Raw genomic sequence first — 27,021 nt, 5'->3', positions numbered from 1 at the left:
AAAAAATTCTGGCTTGGGTGAATTTCATTCATGGCCTTCCCCTATTAAGTAGGTATTTTTCATAAAACCTCTCAAAATTTAGTATATCTTATGACATCTAAAAGACCATATTTATGCAACCTTCTAGGCCCATATATCGTTCTAGTTAACAACTTCAGCGGCCCAATAACCTTTATTAGCCTTTTAAATTAATTATATCATCATATAGTTTAATTAATGTCAGATCAATTTAACCCAATCGATAGGTTGAGTCTCCAACCCATGGGGTACCAAACTACACCTCTTGTCTAGAAGATAAACTTCTTGATGCATACAGATTGACTCACTCATGGAACCTATTTGTCATTGGTTACCGTGTATGTATAATCTCCCATCCACTTGATGCTCCTAGGATGACTTAGGGTATGGTTATTTGTCAAACCTCAATCAATCATCTGAGTTTGTACTGATGCGTTTGGAAGTCATTAGAGAACTCTTCTGCGATATTTAAGTGTCTTGTTGTACCTAGAGTTGTTTCCTCTTATACCAAGGGTGGATGATTACATCTTGACCACTCAATCATCATCATAAACTTCTTGATGCACCCAAACTAAAATTGTTAGAATCTCATGATTAGAAACTCATAGGTCATAGTCAAAGTACGACTATCCATACACAAGACGTCTTTGGTGTCTAAGGTCTACGGACCACTTACACAACTGCGACATAAATCAACTTGATTGAAAATTTTGTATAATATCACTAAGAGCACCCACTATCAATCATTATTGTCTCGACACTAATCACTATGGGACCGACCATACTCATCATATGGTGATAGTAGATAGTGTTATTCTATCAAGATAATTTGATGTCCTTCTTGAGTATTCTTTAAATCAGAAATTTTTAGAACGCATGTTTAAATACTAGTGATCTCATCATAATTCTCTAAGTCTGATCATATATTCATGAACTTTATTATAAGCATCACACGTGCACTATAATGAATACGTTCTATTAATGATCATGAGCAAAATATGTAATGTGTGATTGGCTTTCCAACCACATATTTTCATCACACATATGACATAGATGGGGAGAATCCATAAATTCACACAAACTACTGACATCATAGACAATATTAAGACGAGTATGAGTGATATAGATGAGTTTGTAGACAAGGCGCTGGTACCGACCTTAGTCAATTGGATCGACATGTTCAACAAGAGCAAGATGATGGTTGGCTTCAATAGTTGGAAGAGGTTGTGCATCACGTTTTCCATACTCTTGAAGAAGATCAGTAATATATTTATGTTGACAAAGGAAGATACCCATGGTGGAATAAGACACCTCAATGCCAAGGAAGTAATTTAGTGGCCCAAGAGGTTTGATGTCAAATTCCTTACCAAGGTGGTTAGTTAGTTCAACACACAAAGGGGAAGAAGTCACTGTAATAATACTATTGTCAACATAAACCAGAAGAAGAGTCTCTCCCCATGATGATGAGTGGCGAAAGAACAAGGTATGGTTGACATTACACTGAGAATAACGAAGACGTTTCATGAAGTGAGTAAAGATACTAAATAGAGTATGCTGAGACTGATTCAAGTTGTAGAGAGCCTTCTTCATTGGGCAGATCAAGGGGTAGAGAAGGAGGCAATGTGTGGTTGGTTGTCGTTGGTAAGAGAGGTAATTAGCTAAGGGGTAAGGAGATGGATAAGGGAAAGGAAGTGGTTTAGGAAGAAGAGAGGGGTGGGTTAACTAGAAGTTGGCTCAATAGAGGGAGGATGGGCATGTTTTTCTTGAACATAAGTGGGATCGGTAAACTGTCAAGAGGGGAAGGAAGAGGGAAGGGAAGGATCTAGAGCAGGAAGAGGAGGACCTGGGGAAGATGGTAGAGAAGGAGTGTCCAGTGGCATAGGAGTGGAGACACAAACAGAAGGGGATAGTGGAACAACAAAGTCAAGAGTCATGTCAGAAGGGTCAAGAGGAGGGGAAGAGGTGGAAAGAGTTGAATAGGAGGGAGTAGGCTCATCAAAGGTAACATCCATACTCACATAGAACAGATGAGTAGATGGATGGTAGCACTTGTACCCCGTTTGATGGGAGGAATACCCCCACAAAGACACTATGAAGGGCTTTAGCATTAAGTTTATCATGATAAGGAGGGTGAAGGGAGATAAAGCAGATGCATCTAAAGACATGAGGCTTTAGGTGAGTTTGTAATTGAACAGAAGGAAAGAAATGATGAAGGGCCGCCAAGAGGGTAAGATTAGAAAGAACACGAGAAGGAAGATGATTAATTGAGGGAATGGAAGTAAGAGAAACTTCACCCCAAAAGTGTTTTGGTATGTTCATGTGAAGAAGAAAACTGTGGATAGTATCAAAGATATGACAGAATTTTTGTTCAGCCAGACCATTCTATTGGGTCGTGGAGGTACAATAAGTTTCATGAACAATGCCGTGGGCATTGTCTGCACACAAGAATGGAAAAGATGTTCCAACTTGAGTGAATGAGGGCATGAAAAGAGATGAGGACTTGAGGAAGCTCAGACTTATGCTTGAAGAGAAAGTTCTATGTAACCCGGGTAAAATCATCAATAAAAGTGACCAACCACAGTGCTCTTGAGAGACCAAAGACATGAGCAAATCCCTAGATATCAATACGGATGAGAGAGAATGGTGTAGAGGAGTGCAAAAATAAATCAAACGATAGGTAGCACACATATATTTAGCTAAACAACTGAAGTCACATACAAATTTGTCCATTGGACGTCCATGAAAAAGGCAAGGAAATAAGAGTTTAAGTGTAGGAAAGGAGGATATATGTCACCGAGGAGAGAAAAGAGGCTTCAACTGGAGTAAAAGAAGGGCGACGAAGAATGTAGAGACTGATAAGCCGAAAAATCACGTAAAATTGCGTGGTCGTTGCACTTTTTAGACTTATGCAATAAATTTATAATTCCCTTAATTACTAAATAAGAATATAGAGCAAGCAAGGGGTCGATCCGCAAGGAGATAACAATTCAGAATTTTCAAACAATTTTTATGAATCAAGTCAAGTAATTTTGAATTTTGCAATATTTAATTCAATTAATATTAAATAATATTCTTAAAATAATCAAAATTAAGTAAAACTTAATTTTGATTTCGGTCAGATAATTCCAGATAAGAATATTATTATTATTTTAAGCTCATAAAAATATAAATTATTAATTTCCCAATTTAATAAAATTTATAATAATTTTCAGAATTAAAATTGGGAAATTAATAATCAAGAAAGTGATTTTTGAATTGGAGTTCAAAATGGATGAATTTTCGGTTCAAATTTTATTTTTGGGTTTTTTATATATTAAATTAAATTCCTAAACAATAAAAACCGAAATCTAGAGAGAGAAACAAATCAAATTAACCTAGAGAGAGAAAGTGAAGAAATTGGGGAAAGCCCCAATTTCGACCCTAAATTAAAAATGTAATGAAGCAGAAATGTCCTAAAATGATTAAGAATTAATTATCAAAAGTCAGATGTCAAATCCAAATCAAAAAGAAGTGCTGATGCATTCAAAACATGAATCTAGGGCATGTACATTTCGCCCATGCCAAGGCGTTTTCGAATCGTTCTAGAAGATGATCAAATACAATTCAGAAACTTACAAATTTGATAAAGAGATCCAGATCTGACGACTTCCAGAATGCCTCCTGTGTCCTTCCTGGCCAATTTCTTGGGGAGAGCCTCCAAAAGTGAATTTCACCTTTTTTTCTGACCTCTATTTAAAGATCCAACCGTCCAGATTGTAGAGGAGGAAAAGACGAACCTGCCCTCAAAATTTCAGCCCAATCGGAGTTGTAGATCTCAAGATATCGCAGTTTTAGTGAGATCAAATGTGGGCCGTTGGATCTCTTTTATTTTCTCTAAAAATCGGAATTTCCTATTGGCTGGGCTTGATTTTCTCGCTTCAGTGTTTGGGACACGTGCACCCTCGTTGTCCGCGTCGGCCGCACTTTCTGACTTTTCAAATCTCTCTCCTCCTATTAAATATCTTTTCTTCTCTCTCCTCTCTAGCCGCTCTACTCTCTCTCCTCTCTCTTCCGCTTTTCTCTCTCTCTCTTTTAATCACTCTATTTGACTTTTCCTATCTCTCTCCTCTCTTCTCTCCTTTCTTATTTAATTAATATATCCCTTCATTCTTGAATTTCGGCGAATGACGTGGATATTCATTTTAAATGCATTTAAAATGCAAAATAAATAATCAATATATTATTTAATTAAATAAAAATCATTTCTTGCCTAAATAATGGTCAGAAAAATTCAGAAAAATTCAGAAAAATCAGGAGATGATTTACTGACCTTAAACCAAGCAAATAAAATCATGTAAAAATATTTCTTCACTGAAACAATGTCAAATTCCATGTAAAAAATGATAAAAAATATGAAATAATAGAAAAACGACATGTTAACTGATTTCAATGTATTTTATCATGATAACATGCAAATATGACCATTAAAACACATAAATAGAATGTATAATTCTGTAATTAAGTATATTAATTTGCATGTTATCAGAGACCCCCATGCTCCACAACAAGGGAAATCATCTGCCTCATCACCTAATCACGATAAAGACACTTATTAATTAGTGGTGAAGAGGAGATCCTAGCCCAGATCCTTAGCAAGTTGACAAAAGGATAAAAGATAAACAATGAGGTGCAGAACATGGAGGGCATTAGTGAGAGTGAGAAGGGAGGACAAGTGAAGATAGCCCGCACCAGCAACTGTGAGACTATCACTCGATGCGGTACAAATCTTACGACTACTAGGTGAAGTACAATAGGTAGAAAAAGAATGGGCATCTAGATTCATGTGAGCCGCTGCTACAGAATCGATAATCCATGATGATGGAGGAGACAATGATTCAAAAAGAGAAGGCATACCATTGTTGGCCAGAGACGTGGAGCTGACCACAGTTGTTTGAAGAAGACGACGAAGTTAGTCAATTTTATCTTGTTGAAGATCACCCATAGGAGACAAGGTTGGAAGTGGCAGGGCTGGAGCTAAGGGGACAAGTGGTAGAGCCATCACTCGAAAAGTACCACTTGGAAGAAACATACTAAGTTTAGAGGTAACAAGATGGATTTGATATGTCTTTGCATTGTAATTTGTAGCACATCTCTTTACTATGGCTTCACTTCTTGCAGTAGTTCCAGAAGAGAAATGGTTCACCTTTGGATTCTTGAGAGGACGATGCTGGTTTCATAGTGGGAGAAGTAGATAATAGAGATGGCCCTTGAAGATTGGCAGCTGGTAAGGGAGAACCCATGTGATGAGTGGTCATAACAGAAATAGGATTAGCATGAAGGATGTGGAGACGTGACTCCCCGGTCTGAATTCTGTGAAGAGCCTCCTTATAAGTAGGTATGTTATCCCAATGAATAAGTTGACTACAAAGGGACTCATACTCTGGGTTAAGACCCATGAGAAATTGGAATACTCAAAGTTGGAGTAGATAAATGCAAACAACAAACTTTGGATCAGGTGGCATGTAATGATCCAATTGGGCCCACAATACAATGAGTTCAGGCTATACTCAAGGACACTTCTGGGCCCCTAAACCAAGTTAGTAGATCGAGGAGCGAAGTCATAAAATAGCAAGGTTGTTATTCTTTGAGTGAGCCTCTTAAGATGTCTCCTAACCCCGTTAAGGGTTTACCAGAGATGAAAGTCGAAAAGGCCCCCTGATGTTTCAACTTCCTCGGGGGACGCTTCGACTTCCCTGCTAAGGGTTTATCAGAGATGGAAGCCGAAAAGGCCCCTTGATGTTTCAACTTCCCCATGGACGCTTTGACTTCCCCGGGGGATGTTTCGGCTCCCGACCAACCCTCTATTTAAGAGAGGAGACCAAGGAGCTGGGAGACATGAAGAAAATCCTATTGTGCGTCCCCTCCCTTCTCTCTCTCACCCTTTTCCCTCACCCTAACTCCTCTCCTTTCTTGTTCCTACAGCGACCTTCAACCCTGCAACCGAGCCTCTTGGCGACAAGGGAAGCAAGTGTGCTCCACTCCGTTCCTTTCTGTTTCCCTCTATCTTTTTCCTCCTTTTCCTATTTGTTCTGTGTTCGAACTTGGTTGAGGACAACATTTTGGAGTTTTCATTACGAGTATCAGTGGGTCTCAACATGATCCAATTGGGCCCACAATACAATGAGTTCAGGCTATACTCAAGGACACTTCTAGGTCCCTAAACCAAGTTAGTAGATTGAGTAACGAAGTCATAAAATAGCAAGGTTGTTATTCTTTAAGTGGGCCTCTTAAGCTGTCTCCCAGATATCCTTGGCAGATGCAAGTGGCAAGAAATCTGGAATAAAAGAAGGGCTACTGCTATCAAGCAGCCAACGGTGGATGTTCTACGTCCAACCAGTGATCATATCCAGGCATAGTCAATGGCGGTGCCTCTTCCAACAGATGTTTTAGAAACTTCCTTTTCAATGCCGATTGAACATATTGACGCCATTAGAGGAGGTTGAAGCCTTCAAAATGAAATTCTGGTGGAATACAAGGCAGGAGAAAAATCCAATTGTTGAAATCAAGGCTCGATGGAATAGTAGGAGTCACCGACAGAATAGCCGAAGGCGTACTTGAAAGTACCAGAAGTCATAGCTCAGAAGATGGTAAGGATGTGGAAGGAGAGCAAGGGAGCACTGAAGAAGCAGCAAGTGGAATGAAACGATGTAGGAGTCTCCAGTAATGTAGAATTCACAATCAGTTTTCAATGGTCAAAGGAAGCGATTCACACACAATGTCGTAAGTTGCTGTACTATAACACCAAAGAAGATTCGTCGAAGAATAATGCCTAAGAACACCAAAGACGAAGATCTGAAGAATTCTGGAGACGCTCCAAAAAGCAATGCGATTGAGTCATGCGGAAGAATGAGCCTCAAGGCTTTGATACCATGTAGAAACTCGTATTGAAAATTTGAGAAAATGAAATGCGCTCAATGTTAGGGTTTGATACATCTTATAGAAGAGAGAGAGAGAAGAAATATCTAATGGGTCACAATTATAAGGGCCCATTAGACAGTGGAACATTAATGATCCCATTACACAATAATTGACAAAGAATAACATCCTGCTGAAGATGAGAAGTAACACCCTTGTTATTAACCATAGCTTTTGGCATAGCGGTAGGCCCCTTGAGTCTTAACCCATGATCAAATCCTAGAAGAAACAAACAGCATGCTAAGACCCTAAACTAGGCAGTAGCAGGTTTTGGGATGGAGTGTTAAAGAACAATAATGGATTTTAGAGATCAATACTTAATCATAAAAAATATAGAGTTTAAAATGCTTGAACTTTAATAAAAATATATTGTAACTGTTTATGAGTTTTAATGAATTTGTGTGACAGAGAATTTCAATTAAGTTTGGAAAATGAGGAACCTAATGTTCTTTGTTTCAATTTACAATAAACATGAAGTTATGGCAAAGGAATGATATGGACTAAATTAGAATTGCAAGTTGAAGAGTACGTTGTCTTAAGTCAATGAATGCATATCGTGTATACGTAAATATATGTTTGAAGTAGGAAATAATTAGAATTTAGTTAAAGTGCGAGAATAGTAGACACTAATATCCTTATTTTGCCATCAAATAGACATGCATTGATAAATTTTTACATAAAGAATGTAAAATTGTATCATAATAATGGGAGTTGAGTGCTAATAAGCAATAATTCCGAATGCTTATTATGTGTAAATAAAAATACATATTTGAGAATTGATGTAATTAACCATGTATAATGTGTATAGAAGTGGTGGATATTGATTTACAGATATCAACTTAAATAAGGAAATTTATATAAAAAGTGATGTCAGTTGAATCATATGAATCTGATCCCCACGAATGTATAACGTGTCATTGTGAACTATGAAGTACAAGATTTTATTATGGAACAAGAACAATGAGATCAATTATTAAACTCCTGATGTTAACAAAGAAAGATTATAATGACATTAACTTAAAGCCATCAACTTATTAATACTATATACAGCGATAAATATTGAATCTTGTAATTCTAGAAGAATTCGAGAAATTAATTTTATATTGCCTAATTTCACCTATTCACATATTTCCCCCTTCTTGTTATCTTTAATAACTTTTTTACATCTTTCCCGGCTCTGTGAACGGTTTTACAAACAAGCGTGATCGATGAAAAAGGAAGAATTTTGCGAATTGATCGTCTGATTGCTTGGAAGGGGAGACGAGGGGCGAGATGGCGGGAGACCGGAGCGGAAGGAGCTTCCCCGTTGATCCCTCTCTGCCCCGATGGATGTGTCAAAAGTGCCGCCACTCTCTCTGCGTCGTCGGAGTCGACTCTTTCGCCGACAAATTCCCCACCGATGCCTCCCGCTCCGGTGAATACTGCCTTTAGTTCACCGTTTTCTCTTCCTGGTTTGATCGCAATTGTGCTGTCCATCTTTTTTCTCGAATAAATCGATCTCATATCCATGAAAATAGCTTAGAATTCGATATCAGTTTCTATTCACCCTTGGAAGGGTTCAATTTCCTCTCCAGGAACGCCGTATAACTTTACTGTTTTCTGCGACGTTCCCTCGGCCGATTTGATCATGATTCTGGCTTCTCGTATGCATAGAATTAATCTTTATTCACCTTTTGAGGGGTTTCAGGGATGCAGGCGGCCTCGATTCAGGGAAGCGTGCTGGGTTCCAGTCGCATGGACAATTCATTTGTTGTGTTGCCCAAGCAAAAGACGCAGGGTCCTGGAATTCCTCCCCGCCCTCGTCCGACGAACCATCAGCATCCTGAGAACAGCCATCCCAGTAGGGCGATGGAGGAATCTTTTGTTTTAGTCCCACACGCTGCTGCATCGATGTACAAGCATGATTCTGGTGCCGAAGGAGGGGCGGCCCATTCATCGGCTCTTGGAGAGAATCCATGCAGTCCATTCCAATCGAATAACGGGGGTTTTCACTCCAGTATAACTATTTTGAAGCGCGCATTTGACATCGCCACGTCTCAACTGCAGGTAGCAAGCATTTCTTTTTTCAAAATATTTAAGATCAGATTTTTCCTGAGACGATCAGATCAAATGAGGACAAATGCTCTGAAGAAATGTTGAAAATTCCACCCGAAGTTCAGAGCTTTTTCCGAATTCTTTCAAATTATTTCTAAACTGCAGGTATCACTATTTTGAAGCGCCCATGTGATATCGCCGCGTCTCAATTGCTGTTAGGAAGTAATTTTTCTAAAAAAAACATGATAATGATTATTCTGAGACTGTTGGAGGAGTTTTCCAGATCGAAGGTTCAGCATAAATTGTGAAAAGATTCAAACTGAAATTCGGAGCCTTTTTGTCTGTTTAACTCTGTAATTATTCTTTTCCAATAAACTAGGGGTAGATTGACAAACCCTAGAGAGTTTGGAGGAGAAGAAGGGTCGATGGAGGTTGAGAAATGAGAGAATAGATTGACATAAGGAAGTAAGTGGCTTACATTAGGGTATTTATACCCTATGAGAGAGAGGAAATAAGAGCTCCTAAAGGGCTTATAGAATAGGGCCCAAGAGGAGGATAAGCACTTAACTAACACCCCCCCGCAAGCGAAGTATGGATGTCGTCCATATTGAGCTTGGATACAGCATGTTGAAGCAGCGGCCGGGACAGTCCCTTGGTGAGGACATCCGCTGCCTGGTCAGCAGAGGAGACGTATTCGAGGTCGAAGAGCCCCTCGTCCATACGTTCCTTGAAGAAATAGCGGTTGCGCTCCATGTGCTTGATGCGCCCTTGCTGTCCGGGGTTCTTGGCCAAGGCGATAGTGGATTTGTTGTCACAGAAGAAGTGGATTGGTCCCACATACTTCACGTGAAGATCGGCGAGGATGTTGTGGATCCACTGTCCTCGGCTGCCCCATCAGCAAGAGCACGAAATTCGCCTCGCACTGGAGCGACACCTTGTCCTGCTTGCTACTTTTCCAGCTTACGAGGCTGCCAAGAACGAACGTGCAGTACCCGTGGTAGACTGACAATCCACAACGGAGCCAGCAAAATCGGCATCGGTGTACACCTTCACCGTCTTGTCCGAGCTATGAGGGAAGAGGAGTCCCTTGCCCGGGCAGCCCTTGAGATACGAAAGTACCCGGTGGGCGGCTTGACTGTGGATCTCCCTCGGTGAGTGCATGAACTGACTGAGCAGGTTGACCGCAAATGCAATGTCGGGCCGAGTGTGAGTCAGGTAGAGGAGTTTCCCACCAACTGCTGATAGCGGTGAGCATGCGTCAAAGGAGAGTCTCGCCTTGCCCAACTTGGACGTTGGGGTCGATAGGAGTGCTCACGGGCGCACACCGGTCATCCCTGTCAAAGTCAGCAAGTCGACGGCGTACTTCTGCTGTGAAACAAAGAGGCCCCGTGAGGAGTACGCCACCTCAAGGCCGAGGAAATATCGGAGAAGGCCAAGGGCCTTGATCTCAAATTCCTTGGCCAGGGCGGTGCTAAGACGAACGGCTTCAGCAACATCTGATCCCGTGATGAGGATGTCGTCGACATACACAGCAAGGATGGAGATCCCGGTCGGACGGTGGCGGAAGAACAAAGTGGCATCTCCGTTGCTCTGAGTGTACCCTTCGGCTTTCAGAACAGCGGAGAACCGGCCGAACCACATGCGCGGAGACTGCTTTAGTCCATAAAGGGACTTCCGCAGTCGGCAGACGTGGCCAGGGGGGCCGAGAGAGTAACCCGGCGGCTGCATGTACACCTCCTCCGTCAAGTCGCCATGCAAGAAGGCGTTCTTGACGTCGAACTGTCGGATAGCCCACCGGAAGTGAGCCGCGAGGGCCAGGAGGAGGCGAACGGTCTCCATCTTCGCCACAGGGGAGAACGTCTCGAAGTAGTCCACTCCGTAAGATTGGGTGAACCCGCGAGCCACAAGTCGAGACTTGTAGCGCTCAAGGGTGCCATCCGCATGATGCTTCTTGGTGTGGACCCACTTGCAATCCACCGCCCGCTTGCCAAGAGGGAGGGGGACGATGTTCCAAGTGCGGTTTCGGAGTAGAGACTGCATCTCCTCGTCCATCGCCGCTTTCCAATGAGGAGAAGCGATAGCATCGGCTAAGCGGCGAGGGATGGGATCCGACTCGATGCGAGCAAGAAACAGCCGGTAGGGAGTACTCAGCCGGTCGAAGGAAAGAAAATGCGAAAGAGGATAACGGGGCGTCTGAGTGCACTGACGAACCCCTTTCCGGAGGGCAATGGGCCATCCCAACTGGTCGTCATCGTCGAGAGAGGTTGAGGATGGCTCGGCCAATGGAAGATGAGCGGAAGCAGTGGGGGAGGGGGAGTCCTCGGGAGGAGGACGAGAAACCTCCACGGGAGAATCAGATAACGGAGCAGGGGAAGAAGACTCGTCATGGGAGGGAAGGAAAGGGTCATCAAGGGGAGGAGGCGCAACGGGAAGCGAGGAGGATGACTCGAGAGGGGACTGATCGGAGGAAGGAGGAAGAGGAGGAGCATGCCGGATGGCGGGAAGCAAAGATGGGGAGGACAGCACGTCCAAAGGCCCCTCGGGGGTCACCGACGGAGAAGAATCAAAGGGAGAGGGATCATGGAATGAGGAAGAAGATGCGGGAGCGGTGGGCTCCAAGAAAGGAACGGGCCCCAAGTGGGGAGCCGAGGGGGCCGCATCCAACGGGAGGCGGGATGAGGAAGAGTGGTCCCCAAAATAGGGTTCATGCTCGGCAAAGGTGACATTTGCCGAGATGAAGTATCGCCGAGACGGCGGATGGTAGCACCGATACCCCTTCTGAAGAGAGGAGTACCCAACGAAGACGCACCGAACAGCACGAGCGTCAAGCTTTGTCCGCCCGGACGTGTCGTGGACATATGCCGTGCAGCCGAATATCCGTGGCAAGAGACCCGTCCGCGCAGGCACGCGGTCGGGAAGGCCGCGCTCATCCGGTCCAGGGGGGTAGAGAACGCCAACAGCTGGGTGGGAATGCGATTGACGAGATGGGTGCTCGTCAGGACGGCATCACCCCAATACGGCCACGGGGCCTTGGCGTCGATAAGGAGCGTCCGGGCGCCGAGGTGACATAGCCGGCGCGACGCTCGCTAGTCCGTTCTGCCCGGGTGGCAGGGCATGAAGATTCGTGGAGGATCCCGGTCGGCGAAGAAGGCGCCGAGGTCGTTGTTGAAGAAGTCGCGGGCATTATCCGAGCGAAACCGCTGGATACCCGACCAAACTGCGTCGCCACCATCGCACAAAAATGACGGACATTCTGCGCAACTTCCGACTTCGCGGTGAGGAGGTAGACCCACGTATAGCGAAGCCTCGCCCACAAGTAGAAGGAAGTACCGATGACCTTTCAAGCTAGGTTTCGGGCAGGTCCCCACACGCCGCTATGCACCCGGAACAGCGGGACAGATGTGAGCCGAGGACGGAGTGAAGGAAGAACGGCGATGCTTCGCCAACTGACAAGCGTCACACACCAAGGTCTTAAGGTCCAAGCCAGAACATAATTCAGGGGAAAGACGGTGAAGAGTCGCAAAAGGCGGGTGGCCCAGCCGCTGGTGCGTCATCAGGAGTCGGCCCCACCGCTGCTCAGCCCCCGTCCAAAGTGTCCGGTGCACCGCGAAGCACTGCGACCGTCCCCCATCATCCAGCAACAGCAGCCCGTTCTCCCGCCTAATCCGTGTAGTCCGGCCGACCTTGTCAGACAGAAACATGCCGTCAGGTTGGAGATGAAATGAGCACTGGACGGCATCAACAAGGCGTTGTGGTGACAGAAGTACAGCCCGCAGGTCGGGAACGTGGAGGACGTTGCGGACCACACCAAGGCCGTCCACATAGACTGCCCCGATTCCAGCCATGCGAGTCGCCCACCCCGGCCGTGAGAACAGTACGTGCACCACTATGCCGGACGAGGAGACGAACCGAGTGTTGAGGGGGTCATGTGCTCAGTGGCCCCAGTCAAGCACCCAAGTTGTGTCCGATACGACCGGCGAGTGAGACGCATGGCCGCAATACCAAGTGTCGGTAGGGGAGGGAGACGCACCAAATGTGCCGAAGTAGGCGGTCGAAGAAGGCTGCATGGCGGCCACCTGATCACGGAGCCGGGCAAGCTCGGCTTGGATGCTGTCCAGAGCCGTGGTAGACGTGCTCGGGCCGAAGATTCAGATTGGGCCAACATGGCCTTGCTGTCCGCCTCTTTCTTCTTTCGCCAGTCGTTGAGACGTTTAGTGCACTTGTTTTTCCAGTGGCCCGACTTCCCGCAATAGGTGCAGACGGGTGTTTTTGCAGGGCGGGCAGCGGCTGCCGGAGTCGATAAGAGGGCCGAGGACTGCCCAGCAGCGGCAGCAGGTGCTGCCAGAAGCGCAGAGGACTCAGCCGGGTCGGAGGTGGGAGTCCCATGGAGAAGGAGATGACTCTCTTCCTCCTGGAGCTCCTGAACCAACGCCTCGAGATCCGGGAGGGCCATCTTTGTTGTGCAGGGCCCGACGACGAATGGCCTCATATTCCCGGTTTAGGCCGTTGAGAAACCCCATGATGCGCAGGATAAGCATGTTCTGATAGGTCTTGCACTTGGGGTCGTCCGTTGGCAGGTAGTGGTCCACTTCATCCCACGCCTTCTTGTGTGCGAGAGCATAATCGGAGATCGACAGAGAGCCCTGTTTCAGGTTGGAAGCTTGAGCAGCGAGGGCGTAGATGCGCCACCAATCATTCTCCCGCCCGCAAAATTTCGTGGCTTGGTCCCAAAACCCTTTGACCGTTTTCTGATGGGGAAAGCGGTCGCGGAAATCGGGGGCCAATGTGAACGTGGACAGCCACCCAAGGATGAACTGCTCCTCGGCGTCCCAAGCCGCATAGTGAGGGTGATCGGCGGTCAAGGGATGCTCGGTGCAGTGCTTGTACAGTTGACGGGATTTGAGGGTGGTCTCGATGAAGCGAGACCACTGCAGAAGATTCGGGCCGCGGAGAAGAGTTGATTCCGGGACCAGAGGCAACGGATGAGTGATCTTGTAGGAGAGCGGCTTCTCCGCAAAGTCGGTCTCTGTGTAAGGCATGGTCTCTATGTCGGTCTCTGCGCGGCTGACTGCGCGGCTGGCTGCGCGACTGGCTGTGCGGCTGGCTGTGCGGCTGGCTGCGCGGCTGGCGGTGCGGCTGGCTGCGCGGCTGGCTGTGCGGCTGGCTGTGCGGCTGGCTGTGCAGCTGGCTACACGGCTGGCTGTGCGGCGGCTGGCTGCTGCGCTGCTGGCTGGTCGCGCGGCTGGCTGCTGCGGCTGGCTGCTGCCGCGCCGGCTGTGCTGGCTGCGTGGCGGGCTGCGCGGGCGCTTGCTGCTGTGCGACTGGCTGGTCGCGCGGCTTGCTGCTGCGCCGGCTTGCTGCTGTGCGGCTGGCGGTCGCGCGGCGGCTGGCTGCTGCGCTGCTGGCTGGTCGCGGCGGCTGGCTGTCGCGGCGGCTGGTCGCGGCTGGCTGGTCGCGCGCTGGCTGCCGCGCGGCTGTGCTGGCTGCTGAGCGGGCTGCGCGCGGCTTGCTGCTGTGCGACGGGCTGGTCGCGCGCTTGCTGCTGCGCCGCTTGCTGCTGTGCGGCTGGCTGGTCGCGCGGCTGGCTGCCGCGCTGCTGGCTGGTCGCGCGGAGGCTGGCTGTGCGCGCGGCTGGTCGCGCGCTGGCTGGTCGTGCGGCTGGCTGCTGCGCTGTTGGCTGGTCGCGCGCGGCTGGCTGTGCGCGCGGCTGGTCGCGCGGCTGGCTGGTCGCGCGGCTGGCTGCTGCGCTGCTGGCTGGTCGCGCGGCGGCTGGCTGTGCGCGGCTGGCTGGTCGCGCGGCTTGCTGCTGCGCGGCTGTGCTGGCTGCTGAGCGGGCTGCGCGGCGGCTTGCTGCTGTGCGACGGGCTGGTCGCGCGGCAGCTTGCTGCTGCGCGGCTTGCTGCTGTGCGGCTGGCTGTGAGGAGGGAGGGAGGGTGAGATCAAGGGATCTCAAACCCTAAAGGGTGATGTCAAACCCTAGAGAGGAGAGGGAAGATCAGGAGCCCTAGAGCTCTGATACCATGACAAACCCTAGAGAGTTTGGAGGAGAAGAAGGGTCGATGGAGGTTGAGAAATGAGAGAATAGATTGACATAAGGAAGTAAGTGGCTTACATTAGGGTATTTATACCCTATGAGAGAGAGGAAATAAGAGCTCCTAAAGGGCTTATAGAATAGGGCCCAAGAGGAGGATAAGCACTTAACTAACATCGATCGAAGGTTGGAGGATAAGCACTTAACTAACATCGCCGCGTCTCAATTGCTGTTAGGAAGTAATTTTTCTAAAAAAAACATGATAATGATTATTCTGAGACTGTTGGAGGAGTTTTCCAGATCGAAGGTTCAGCATAAATTGTGAAAAGATTCAAACTGAAATTCGGAGCCTTTTTGTCTGTTTAACTCTGTAATTATTCTTTTCCAATAAACTAGGGGTAGATAAATAAAGTGATAATTCTGGTTATTTTTCTTTGTCTCAAGCATCAGTATTTTAGAGAACCATTTTGATTCAAAACGCTCTCCCTGGTCAGGTCGAGCAGCCTCTTTGCCTGGAGTGCATGAAGGTATTGTCAGACAAACTTGACAGCGAGGTTGAAGATGTGAACAGGGACATAAAAGCATATGAAGCGTGCCTACAACGTTTGGAGGAGGAATCTTATGGTGTACTTAGCGATGCCGATTTCTCAAGGGAGAAAAGGAAGGTATGTTTTTCCTATGCCCAAATAATTTACAGCAAGTATCGAGTACTTCTAATTTTTTTTTATGTCTTTCCATTGAAACCTTAAATTCCGTTTATGTCTAAAAGATATGAACTTGTGTTTCCGAGCAGAGCTTAGTGTTTGATCTTTTTCCTGCTACTTATTACTTCAATTCTTCTGATTATGTCCATTAGGCATTGAGCTTTACTAAGGACGTTTGGGATTCCCCCAGGACATCTTTTTTATTTACATTTCCTCAGTGATTCTAGTTCTCTAGGAATCTATTTCTTGAAAAAGTCGGTAATTTACGGAGATTGGGTTGAGTATTAGAGGGGAACAGCATTCTGCATACTTCTGTTTCTGATTTCTTTCATGGTGTTGCCGTCCTTCATGTAAACTCTTTAATGTTAAGATTTTATAATGTATGTTCTCTTGCACGTTCTGCTGTTCCTCTGTGTCTCTGAATAGAAAGCTGTGGAGCTTGGTAGTATAACTTTCTTGTTCGTCTTGTTCTCTTGACCTCTGTTCTTCTTGATCTTCTGTCTCATTTGCCCTCTCAAGATCAAGTTTACTATTAGAACTCTCATATCTCCACGCAGTACATGATTTTATTGTTCTTCCCCCTTTTAGTTTCTTAATTATGATGATCATTTACTAGTGCTCTACTAAAGTGCAATATTTCTCTATTTTAGTTATTATTGCGTATTTTAATTTATCTAGTCTTTTCCTTTTTGGTATCTGTATTTTTCCTTGCCTCAGATTGAAGAAGAAGAAAAAAAAATTTTGGCCGCCATTCAAGAAGTTGAAAAACAGTGTGCTGAGATTGATGCTGAGGTGAAGGAACTGGAAAAGAAATCCAAGAATTTCAATGATTTGGAGGAACGGTCAGTGCTATAAAAGCCTGTCTTTTATGGTTTCGTTTAATCGTAGTAGCTTCGTCCCTGGATACTGAAATTGTTGTGAGAAAATATCCATGTTTTTATTGAAAGTCGTAATTAAAATTCACAAGCTCGCAAAGTAGATGTTTCCCTCGAATTTAAAATCTGACAGATGTTATTTTCGTATAGTCTTCAACTTGTCAATTATTATTCGGGTATTGGCCGTCATTATTGTCAGATAAGAGCTTAGTTCTCACAGGGAGGAGTGAGATAGGGGTGCGGAATACATCATAAGAAGAAAGGCAAAAAACAGCTCAACTTTTCTATTAGGGTATGTGGCTATGAGGTCGAATTAGTCATGGCCCAATATGATAGACAACGGCTAGAACAAATGCCTCAAATTGTGTGCAGCACGTGACTTACTATAATTAGCACGATTACATTGCACAGGCTGATAAAGCAACACAGTAAACCTGACTGGTTGAAAGTCTACTTCAACTTTGAGTGGAAACATGTTTTTTTATTCATTTCTCTGATCTGTATAAGAAATATGTATTTTCATTTGTAATGTTTACTTTCTCTTCTGAATAGTGTTCTGAATAGTATTTTTTCTGATTTTTCTTTCTAGGTATTGGCACGAATTCAACAACTTCCAGTTCCAACTACAATCGCATCAGGTGCATAAGTTAAATGCCCCACATTAACGTCATACATTCTTATCCAGCTGTGCCGATCTTTTCTTTTTATACTTTCTAACAGTGTTTTGATTAATCAATTAGTTTATGTTGCTGGCTGATCGTTGAGATTACTGATATTACTTTTATGACTTGCATCTGAATATTTTACGTTCCCACCGAAAAAAATTAGAAAAGCCTGAATTTATCTCTGAATAATATCTTGAGGAATACTTGCTGATGAATTGCCATGGGTGATTTATTCTTTCTTGATGCGGGTTGGGGGATGATTATCCTTAAGTAATTGCTGAAGTTTTTGAGCGGCAGGAAGAGAGGGATGCTATTTTAGCAAGAATAGAAGTTTCACAAGCCCACTTAGAATTATTGAAGCGCACAAATGTTTTGAATGATGCATTCCCTATCTGGCATGACGGGGACTTTGGAACTATCAACAACTTCCGCCTTGGCCGCCTCCCAAAAGTCCCAGTAGAGTCTTTGATCTTCTCCTTTTTTTGTTGTGATCATATTACTTCACTTTGATCTTTGAACTTTAAGTCGTTTCCGCTCTGATACAAACCTGTTTTTGTTTAAAGGTTGAGTGGGACGAGATAAATGCTGCCTGGGGACAAGCCTGCCTCCTCCTACATACAATGGCACAATATTTTCGGCCAAAATTTCCGTATCTTTTTGGCTTAAGTTGAATAAAATGCTTCCTTACTAGGGAACATTAGTAGAATTCATAGTTTTAGGGGTTTTGGTTCTAAGATTTTATGGACTAACAGTTGGGTATTTTAGCGTTCAAGATTTACTTTTAAGGATTTATGGTTTTAGGGTTGTAGATGCATCTGCACTTCATAATTGATGTCTCTTGAAGTTAAAACGGAAAGTTTTCGGTGTGGGGCTGATTGCATTGGGGTTCCTTTACGTTCTATAGATATCGATTCAAAATCATTCCAATGGGAAGTTATCCTCGCATAATGGATGCCAACAACAACACCTATGAACTGTATTCATCTTTCCCTGATTTCTCTTTTTCTCGAGTTTCAAGATCATTAGCTGAAGAAAAGCTTCTTTTTTTCTTCAGGTTTGGTCCCGTTAACCTTTTCTGGAGCACAAGGTACGACAAGGCAATGACATTGTACTTGACATCCCTGAAAGATTTTGCAGACTTCGCCCATTCCAGAGACAAGGAAAATAATATCCCTCCGGAGAAGTGCTTCAAGCTCCCCTACAAGTAAGTTAAGCCCGTTCGATGAGTTTCTGAGATGATTAGATTTATGAATAACTTTCTTGGTGTGTTTAATAATGTTTAGAATAGAGAATGATCGGGTGGAGAATTACACCATCACTCAGAGCTTCAACAAGCAGGAGAACTGGACGAAGGCTCTCAAATATACTCTCTGCAATCTGAAGTGGGCACAGTATTGGTTCGTGGGCAATACCAACTTCCAGCCAATCTCTGCCATGGTTCCCTCTCATGCCCAAGTTCCACCCATCGACCCTTTATTATCAAAGACCAGTGCTAATGCCAAGAATTCCTAACTGGGCTCGCCCACTTTGTACACAATGAAATTTCCAGCAATATAGAACCGTTTTACTTTTGTTTCAACTGTCGATAGGTGAATGTCCGACTGTTTATTCATTCTCATTTGCTATCATGGTTCCTTATCATTTTCATTAATCCCGTTAGAACTAATACAAAGGAAGGCTCTCTCCAGGTCAGCAGCAAGATGTACGAGAAGGTGAGTCTTGTCATTGATAACATTTTAACAGTTCAAACGTCTTCCTTTTATCATCTTTTATAGGAGGAAAAAAATGCTTGTGCCTGAGACATTATGAAAAATTGCAACTTCCTTTCTCTAATGCTTAATAACACTTTTTTTACCCCCAAAATGATAGAACTAGCATTCATTGAATGTTTCGCCTTCATCTGGTGTCATATCTAAAACCTTTACGGGTTATAGGTCAGATTAGCTTCCTTCTCTCTTCATTATGTATAATATTAGAGGTAGATGTTCGCTGTGATCTTCATTTAAACAGTGTCTAAAATGTATAATATAAATGATTAGAATAATGTATAACTTTCAGGTTGCCATCCATTGTGCATTATCCTGATAACCATATCCTTGGGCCTTGAGAAACTCCAGTTGGTAACCGACGGTCCCAATCCTCTCAATTTTCATTTTGCCTTTTTGTCCTTTTTTCCCACTGTATAATTTTGTGAACACAATCTGAACATTATGTTCAGGCAATCGGCTTCATTTTGGTGTGTTCTGTGGAGGATTACAACCTTGGGAAGAAGAGTGGCACATTGATATGCATATAGTAAGACCATCAGAGAGGATGGTTAAATGGCACGGTGGTTAGCTTCGTGATAATATTATTTACTTTTGTATCTAATGATTGACAGTCAAGGATGTTGATGTATAACTCATATTTATTTACTTTTATCACCCTGAGGTTTGTTGGTATTTATCTCATATTACAATTGCAACAGCATAGGTCTAAATTATAAAGGCCTACGTGGAGTTCTTTTCTTTCAGGTGGGTCCAGTACCGGTGCCCATAGACCACTCTTTATAAGGTGGTGTCTTTCCATTTTACGGAAGAATCCATTGATGTTTTGCTTTCTTATAGGTTTTTCCCGACACGTGATTGTTGAGAATCGAACAGTACAAGTAAACAAGTTCAAGAGAATGGACTCAAGAAAGAGGAAGAAACCGTCACATGCCCTTTCACTATGATGGGAAGAAGCACATCTTACCGTTAGATCCGTGATGAGCGAGTGGAGGATGCTTTCCATCAGGCTACATAACTAACCGTGATGACGGTAGCCCTAGAATGCCACGAGGACTCTGGGGGCAACGGGAGCTGTCTGCTTCAACACTTTTTCCTCATAATTCATCTGGACCTTACGTTGCACCTTGCACAACTAGTCAACATGCGTATTACATGTAAAGGTGGTTTTCTAATTCTTCCTTCCCTGGAACTTTGATTTGCTTTTGCTTTTTCCCGTATTTCAAGGATAAGTATTTCACAACCAAAACAAGGTCTCCTTAGCCCCATGCTATGCTATTCCACGATATTTTATTGGTAAAATAAAAATGGAAGCATTATGTTTGTATTAGGATTGAAAGCTGGGTGGAGGGAGGTTTTGATTGTAATTAGAACAATGGAAGCTTGCTTGGAACTCCATTAGATTACGGGAGGGGGAGAGGAGAGTGACAGCTTTGCATCCTGATTGGTGCGTAGCAGTTACCATGAATGAGGTACACGTTTATGAGCATTTAGAAGTGAAGTAAATGTTATCCAATTAATTCGGAACGTAAGGTTCCATAGTTAAGTTACCTAGTCAATTCAGACGAATCGTCAGGTTACAAAGTAGTTGAAGATGAAGATTATTGTTATGAAGTAAATTAAGATTCTGGCATTACTTCAGGAGTGGAGTCAAGGATGAAGAAGATGAACAAGAAAGTTATGTTATTTTTCACATAAGAAGTTAATTAACAGTATACAAATGAAGAAAAAATCAACCTAGGAATGATCCTTCCTATTGAGCACTTTGCTTCTTATAGCCAAGGGTGTTTTCAAGTGCCTGAATTTAAGTTGCAATTTTCAATTATGAGCGGGAACTTTTTTTTCTGTTATTCTTTTACTTCAGATAACCAAAAGTGCCAGTTTTGAAGCAAGGGAAAACTTAGGAACAAATTGATAATGTAGATTTAGGTGCAAGAAAGCAAGAAAACAAAGAAAATGGAGGCCACCCAACCTCTTCTCGCTTCCTTTCGTAAATTCACTGCTTTTTTCTTTTTTGCAGAACCAAACCCTTCTATTCCGAAAGTCATACCTTTGGTTTCAATACTTTGTGACATTTCCTGTCACTAAGGAAATACCAAAAAATTTCCATCTTTTATTGACCCATGGGAGTTTATTCAACCCATTTCCTAGTCTCCTGGACAGCTCAATTATGCAACTCCGTATTAAGAAATCCTTCCCTTCTGCTCTTCCCACTCTCTTTTACATGGTAATCAAAGTGGAGGAAGGGTTGATAGTAGGTAACATAAGCTCTCTGTTCCACACATCTATCTGGAAGCAAGTCTAGTTGACCAGTTCCACCAAATGCTCTTATCTCTTGGCGAAGATCATGTGAGTAAGCATTTATGCTTTGGATTCTTTTCACTATTTAATCATTTAAGCATTTTTCACCATTGATCACCCCATTTCTATTCTTTTTTTGTGCACTCATGTTGTATCTTTGACACATAAGGGTGCTGCGCGAAGCAGCCCTTGCCTCTGTCCAGTCAATCATTCTGCTGGTATCTCAGATTCACAACACTATTTGAGTAGATTGGTGATGAAGTTTTAGATCTGTGAGTCGTAGTGGGCAATTGAATCCACCAGTTATCTCCTTCTATGACATGACGTTGGTGTCATCATATGCCACGAGTCACTCAGTCATATCTACCTCATTGAGTTGCTGAACCCTTGAAATAAGTGGACTTCATTCCATGATTTTATTACTGCCCTCTAAATGATCAGAAAAAGGTAAAGCTTGAAAGTAATTGTTTTATTCTATAAATTTCTTAGTTCTTCTATTCGGGTGAGTGCTGGTCAGTCTTTCGGCCATATACCCTAAAAACCATATGTGCAGTTCTCCTTGCATGCCGCTCTCACCATTTGTCCTTGTAATAAAATTGAGACTGTTCTAATTCTCCACTCGCTCTTGTAAATGCGCTGCACGTGCCTGAATTTGAACCCACTTGTTAACTCTTGGGAACCTGTTCAAGAATGAATGATCATTCATGCTGAACCCTTCCAATTTTATCAAATTAACTGACCTGGCCACCTCTGGCTCTTCCACTATCCATTGTCCCTTACCTTTGGAACCTATGCATTGCTCCCCCTACACATGCCAATCATGCTTGTGCCTATGACATTTTTGCCATATGGTATTTGCTAGTAATGTCCTCCTCTTCATTGGCTGTTTGTATGGGTGGAAGGAAGTTGAGTAATTGAATTGGATAGCAAGCATGTTACACATTTCACGGAGCCAAGATGTGAGGTGCAACTGATGATGATCACCTCGGCGTATGTGCTAGCACCCTTGATATTCACTTCAGGATCTGCTAGCACAAGTGAAACACAAATGGCGATATAATCACTCCATTCATCCAATTGGATGAGTAGATAACAAGGTGGTGGCACACACGACCATGCTCCATCATCCGACGCAACACCACCAACACAGGAGGAGATGTCCCATGTCATTTTGACATGTTGTCATCATCAACCTCGGTCGTGGAAGTTGAATTTCATTTATTATTAAATTTCATTTCTAAAATTTGTTTGAAATTTCTAGTTATTTTCTCTTTCATTCCATGGCCTAGAAATAGGGAATTGCTGTAATGGATCATTGGTGATATCTTGGAATTGAATATTTCTTCTCAAAAATTGCCCTAAGCTTCCTCTCTACAGCTGCTGCCACCGATTGTTGCCGCCACCGTTGAGAGGAGGCAGCCCATCTCATGCGCCACCTGACCATTGAGCGCCATTCCATGATGCACATGCTGTCCACACCTGCAAGCACCGCCTGTGCCACCATGCACCCCTCAGGCACTTCCATGAGGTTGCCGCGCACCCCTCAAGCACTTCCATGAGGTCGCCGCGCACCGCCATCTGCCCGTGCGGTCACCGTGCGCAGCCGCTCGCCCACTCGGCCACCATGCACTACCGCTCACGCTGTCTACATTAGGCCCTTCGCCCGCAGCATGTGGCCTCTACATCAGGCAATTCGTCCTCCATTGGATCTGCGTCTGGCCCTGTCGAAGTGCACGTCATCTGCTCCTGCCAATGAATGTCTCCACAACTTCCATCATTGCTCTATCGTGCTACGCTTGCGCGAAAGGTCCAGACTCCCCTCTTTGATGATCCACATTATTTTATCTAGTATTTTCTTGTGTGTTTTCCACTTCCGTTGGACTTAGTAGAATAGGTATGCATCTTTTCATAGTCGATCGTTCAAGATATTGGATTTGGAGCTTGTTTTCACCCCAGTTGTTGTAAGACAGTCCTTCCGCCCTCGACTGAGGAAAAGGGCTATACTATCATCATTTTCTCCGGATTTAAATGTCCAAAAATAGATCGTGCTGATTTGTAGTCTGTTCTGTCCTTCTTTAGTTGACATTTAGTCTTACCTACCCGTGTTAGTCCTAGCCATCCTGCATCACAAGGCTACCTTGACAACCTTATCCCTATTATCCAAAAAAGTAAGTTTGATACACTTAAGCTGCTCACTACCTGGCCTCATTCTTACCTAGTGATTATGATGCATAACAAAACCTACACTGTATTGGGGGACCAAGCTGGGCCTATCTACCTACATAGGAGCTTACTCGACGTCAACAGCTTTGCAATGCACTAGAATAATCTTGATGCGGAACGACTGGTCGGGATCGAATGACCGTTCCAATGTAAATTGGGTGGGTGAAATGCAAGTGGATGGTTATGCTAATGCGTCACTAAAATCAACAAGAAGTACACACTTGGCATCAGCAAACACAGATGACCAATAAATCCCCGTACGGGGAACTTGAAAATGCCAGGCTCCCAATGACCAGGACGTCAAGTTGAATGCCGACGGTGCGTGCATGACAGCTGCCATTTGTGCATGCACACTAGGGATTCCAATGAGGAATGTATCGTCACCTACCAGCCACATACCAATAGAGACCCTATTGCAAAGAGGGTGGTGGCGCAGCTTCGCGCGGCGGCACATGCACTTGACGAGGCAACAAGGGAGAAGATCACTGCGATGACGGTGAAGAAGATGAGGGCACCGTTGATGACACAGCTCCTGGGGTAGATAGTGGAGTTGCGGCAGCAGCAGCAGACGGAGCAGCAGACAGGCCAAGTGATGGTGGGAAAGCTAGAGATGCAGGGCAGAAGGGCGGCAGCAGATGGTGACTGTCGAGTTGACCAAGCAGCAGCGACGACGGAGGACAATTTCACCAAGGAGAACCCCATACATGTAATGGCAATTTTGTAAATAAATTGTAAAGTAAAAAATAACAATAAAAATAAATGAAAACAGTCTTTCTTTTCTCTTTTCTTCTCTAATTAACAAGGGGTACCCCCCCCCCCCCAATATGGGTGAATATGGGCCTCCCCTATTAGCAAAAAGGGAAAAGGCCCACACAAAATGATTTTAAGGCTCCCCCTAACAGGGACAGGTCCACACATGGGCCCAAGCTCGTCGTCCCGAATACACAAACACATGGACCCGAATACATAAACCTGACACACAAATGAATAGATGTAATAAAATCACGACGAAGATAACATAAACCTCTGGGGGCTTGTTGACAAGGCCGAATATTCACCCCTATGTGAGGAGTCCCTCCTTCAGCCCAAGATCTGCGAGCTACCTAAGACCACATATTGGATTTGATGGTCTCCATCAAATCCAATATGTAGTTCCACACCATCTACTACTTATTGTAACACTAATTGTAACACTAATTGTAACACACCAAGAGAAGAAAAATGTTGAGGTTGATAATCTGAAGCAAATTTTTTTATTTGCATGTTCCTGGTCATCATGGAAAAGAAAGGTTCTGTTAAGAAAGAGACTATTCACCTAAGTTCATCCAGTTCTACTAACCAATACAAAAAATGTATCTCTTTCTATGGTTTCGCTTGTAAAAACTCGTCAAGTTGCAACTTGTATATAATCTGAGTACTATCTGAGGCTATTAAGAGCTCATAATGTGATGATTAACGAAGTAAGCCAGAACCCTTGATTGTGGCAGGGGAAGGATCATGCTCGCCTCCAAACCACGACATCCTAAGAAGCATCTTCTTACATTGAAGATACTTCTACCATGGCCTCCCAGCTATGTGTTGAAAAAAAGGTAGTAGCTAAAGCGAATCTAAAGCTTAGCTGCTTTTTGCTTATTACTCTTTTCCAATGGGCTGCTTAACACCAAGAAACCACTGAGCAGTAGTATTTTTAACATATAAATATTAGTAGTCTCTAATAATAATATAATACTAAGATGCTTGTGATGTGGTGCCGCATCAGCACACCATGTCAGCACACTTTTTGTCTTTTTCCTCTAGACCTATGGCCCTTGGCGTGCCACGTGTCCTACGCCAAATAAGACTAATTGGAACACACCAAATAAATAAGTAATAAAATAATAATAAATAAATCATTACTGCCTGAAAATGTGTGTAAAAAGGCGATGTGTCAGTGAGTGCCACATCCACCCAGATCTCGAAAAGAACAATCAGATTAAAAAATCTTTGCACCATGGGTAAATATGCATGTATGTGTACATGTGATACTTTGACATCACAATATGTGGGTTGGAGCCACCATTTTTTACCTGTGAACATCATTAAAAGAAAATAATTTTTTGAATTACATCTCATTTGTCCACACACACATTTTTGAAATTAAAGTGGGCAGATTTTGTGATTCATCCACATCATCATCTCTTTATAAAATAATATACACATCAGTAATAATTGTTCAGTTTGTCATCGCTAATTGTGATGCTATAATTGCATATTTTCAATGATTGGTTGCACCGATCAGTAACATGATTACGTGATTTGTCACTATTGGACGAATCGAATGGTGACACATGGTGGCAAAAAAATTCAACCCAAAAATACATTAATAAATTCATATAAAACTAAATATAAGGTCAAATAATATACATAAATAAATCTTATGACTTAGAAATTTTATTTTATGATTTTAGGCTTGAAAAAACATATAGTTAACCAATTTAATGTAAATTAAGATGTACATATCATCACATTAACATATTAAGAATGTGTGTTATCAAATATCATTCCTTTGAGCTTTGGTCTGGTGACCGTTGTCCCCAGGCAAGTGTTTCACGAGCTAGCTGGTCTCCTGATATGACGAAGGTTCTTGAAATGTGAGTTAATGATCAACTTGAGGAATGAAGTGATAAAAACTATTATAGGTGATGTTAATATAGGTAGTGGAAGAATTAAAGAAGATTAATAACAAAGAGAGAATAGTAAAATACAAGTAGTAGGAGACATGAGGTTATTTTTTAAATTAATAGTAAGTTATATCTTAGATAGGAGATAGGTATAATAATAAAAAATATGAAGTCTTACTTAAATTGTGAAGAGTAATTTTATTTTTACTAAGATGTAAGGAGTTAATTAGTAGATATAGTTATTATAATAAGAGGTAAGAGGAAGAATAAAGAATGAAGGAGAATAGAATTATTGCAGATAAAGATAAGGAGAGATTAAGGAATTATTAAATAATATATAGATATACTATAGAATATAGATATATAGTGATATATTGATATGTTAAGAGCTTGAAATAAGGAGAGGTAGAGATAATAGATTTAATTTGCTTTTAGAGGAATTAAGTTAATTAGATGGAGAGATGGAGAGTGATAAGAGATAATTAGAGGATAAAAAGAACTTCAGAGGTTAAATTTTTTAAATGTTTTAAATTTAGGATCGCTTAGAATGATAGAAATACATTTTATATAAGTTGATATACTTAATACTTCTTTTTAGTATGTTTATAAGGTAAAATAAGGAATTAGGGTGTTTGTGTCGACACCCTGCATGTGTTCGACAGAATGCCTCAATGAGCTCCAAATGAAAGAATGAATTTAATAGGTATTTATGTATACTTTTCATAAGGTAAAATTGGTATAAAATTCATATGAAACATCTGATGCTCGTAAGGTGTTCATTGAAATGTGT

At 43.3% G+C, this 27,021-nt stretch overlaps 1 protein-coding gene and 1 long non-coding RNA gene across 3 annotated transcripts; one reads left to right on the top strand and one right to left on the bottom strand.

Annotated features, from left to right (window-relative positions):
* Positions 1-8,167: 8,167 nt before the first annotated feature.
* On the top strand, positions 8,168-18,860 carry ATG6 (AUTOPHAGY 6). Of its 2 annotated transcripts, XM_078575496.1 has the most exons (10): positions 8,171-8,386; positions 8,660-9,018; positions 15,532-15,702; positions 16,459-16,583; positions 17,206-17,254; positions 17,579-17,737; positions 17,845-17,930; positions 18,186-18,257; positions 18,336-18,485; positions 18,565-18,860. In XM_078575496.1, the coding sequence occupies exons 1-10, from the start codon at positions 8,245-8,247 to the stop codon at positions 18,791-18,793; spliced, it is 1,542 nt and encodes a 513-aa protein (XP_078431622.1). In that variant the 5' UTR covers positions 8,171-8,244; the 3' UTR covers positions 18,794-18,860. The 2 variants fall into 2 exon arrangements, with proteins under 2 accessions (XP_078431621.1, XP_078431622.1); XM_078575495.1 differs by having other exon boundaries at positions 8,168-8,386; positions 18,186-18,485.
* LOC144703823 (uncharacterized) lies at positions 12,425-13,146 on the bottom strand. The gene is made up of 2 exons (XR_013581636.1): positions 13,037-13,146; positions 12,425-12,689 (listed from the first exon to the last, which is right to left on the bottom strand). It is a non-coding gene; the product is annotated as an uncharacterized LOC144703823 (long non-coding RNA).
* Positions 18,861-27,021: the final 8,161 nt, after the last annotated feature.

This window comes from Wolffia australiana, chromosome 5 (assembly GCF_029677425.1).
Source record: "Wolffia australiana isolate 7733 chromosome 5, ASM2967742v1".
Lineage (NCBI taxonomy): Eukaryota > Viridiplantae > Streptophyta > Magnoliopsida > Alismatales > Araceae > Wolffia > Wolffia australiana.
The sequence above is the reverse complement of the archived record's forward strand: the minus strand, read 5'-3'. Positions and strand labels throughout refer to the sequence as shown.

What these genes read in the sequence shown, in the direction of transcription:
- ATG6 (XM_078575495.1), top strand. Translation starts at nt 8,245, where the DNA reads ATGGCGGGAGACCGGAGCGGAAGGAGCTTCCCCGTTGATCCCTCTCTG. An exon ending in TCTCAAGGGAGAAAAGGAAG is followed by an intron (nt 15,703 to 16,458) that starts GTATGTTTTTCC and finishes TCCTTGCCTCAG; the next exon opens with ATTGAAGAAGAAGAAAAAAA. An exon ending in TATTTTCGGCCAAAATTTCC is followed by an intron (nt 17,931 to 18,185) that starts GTATCTTTTTGG and finishes TACGTTCTATAG; the next exon opens with ATATCGATTCAAAATCATTC.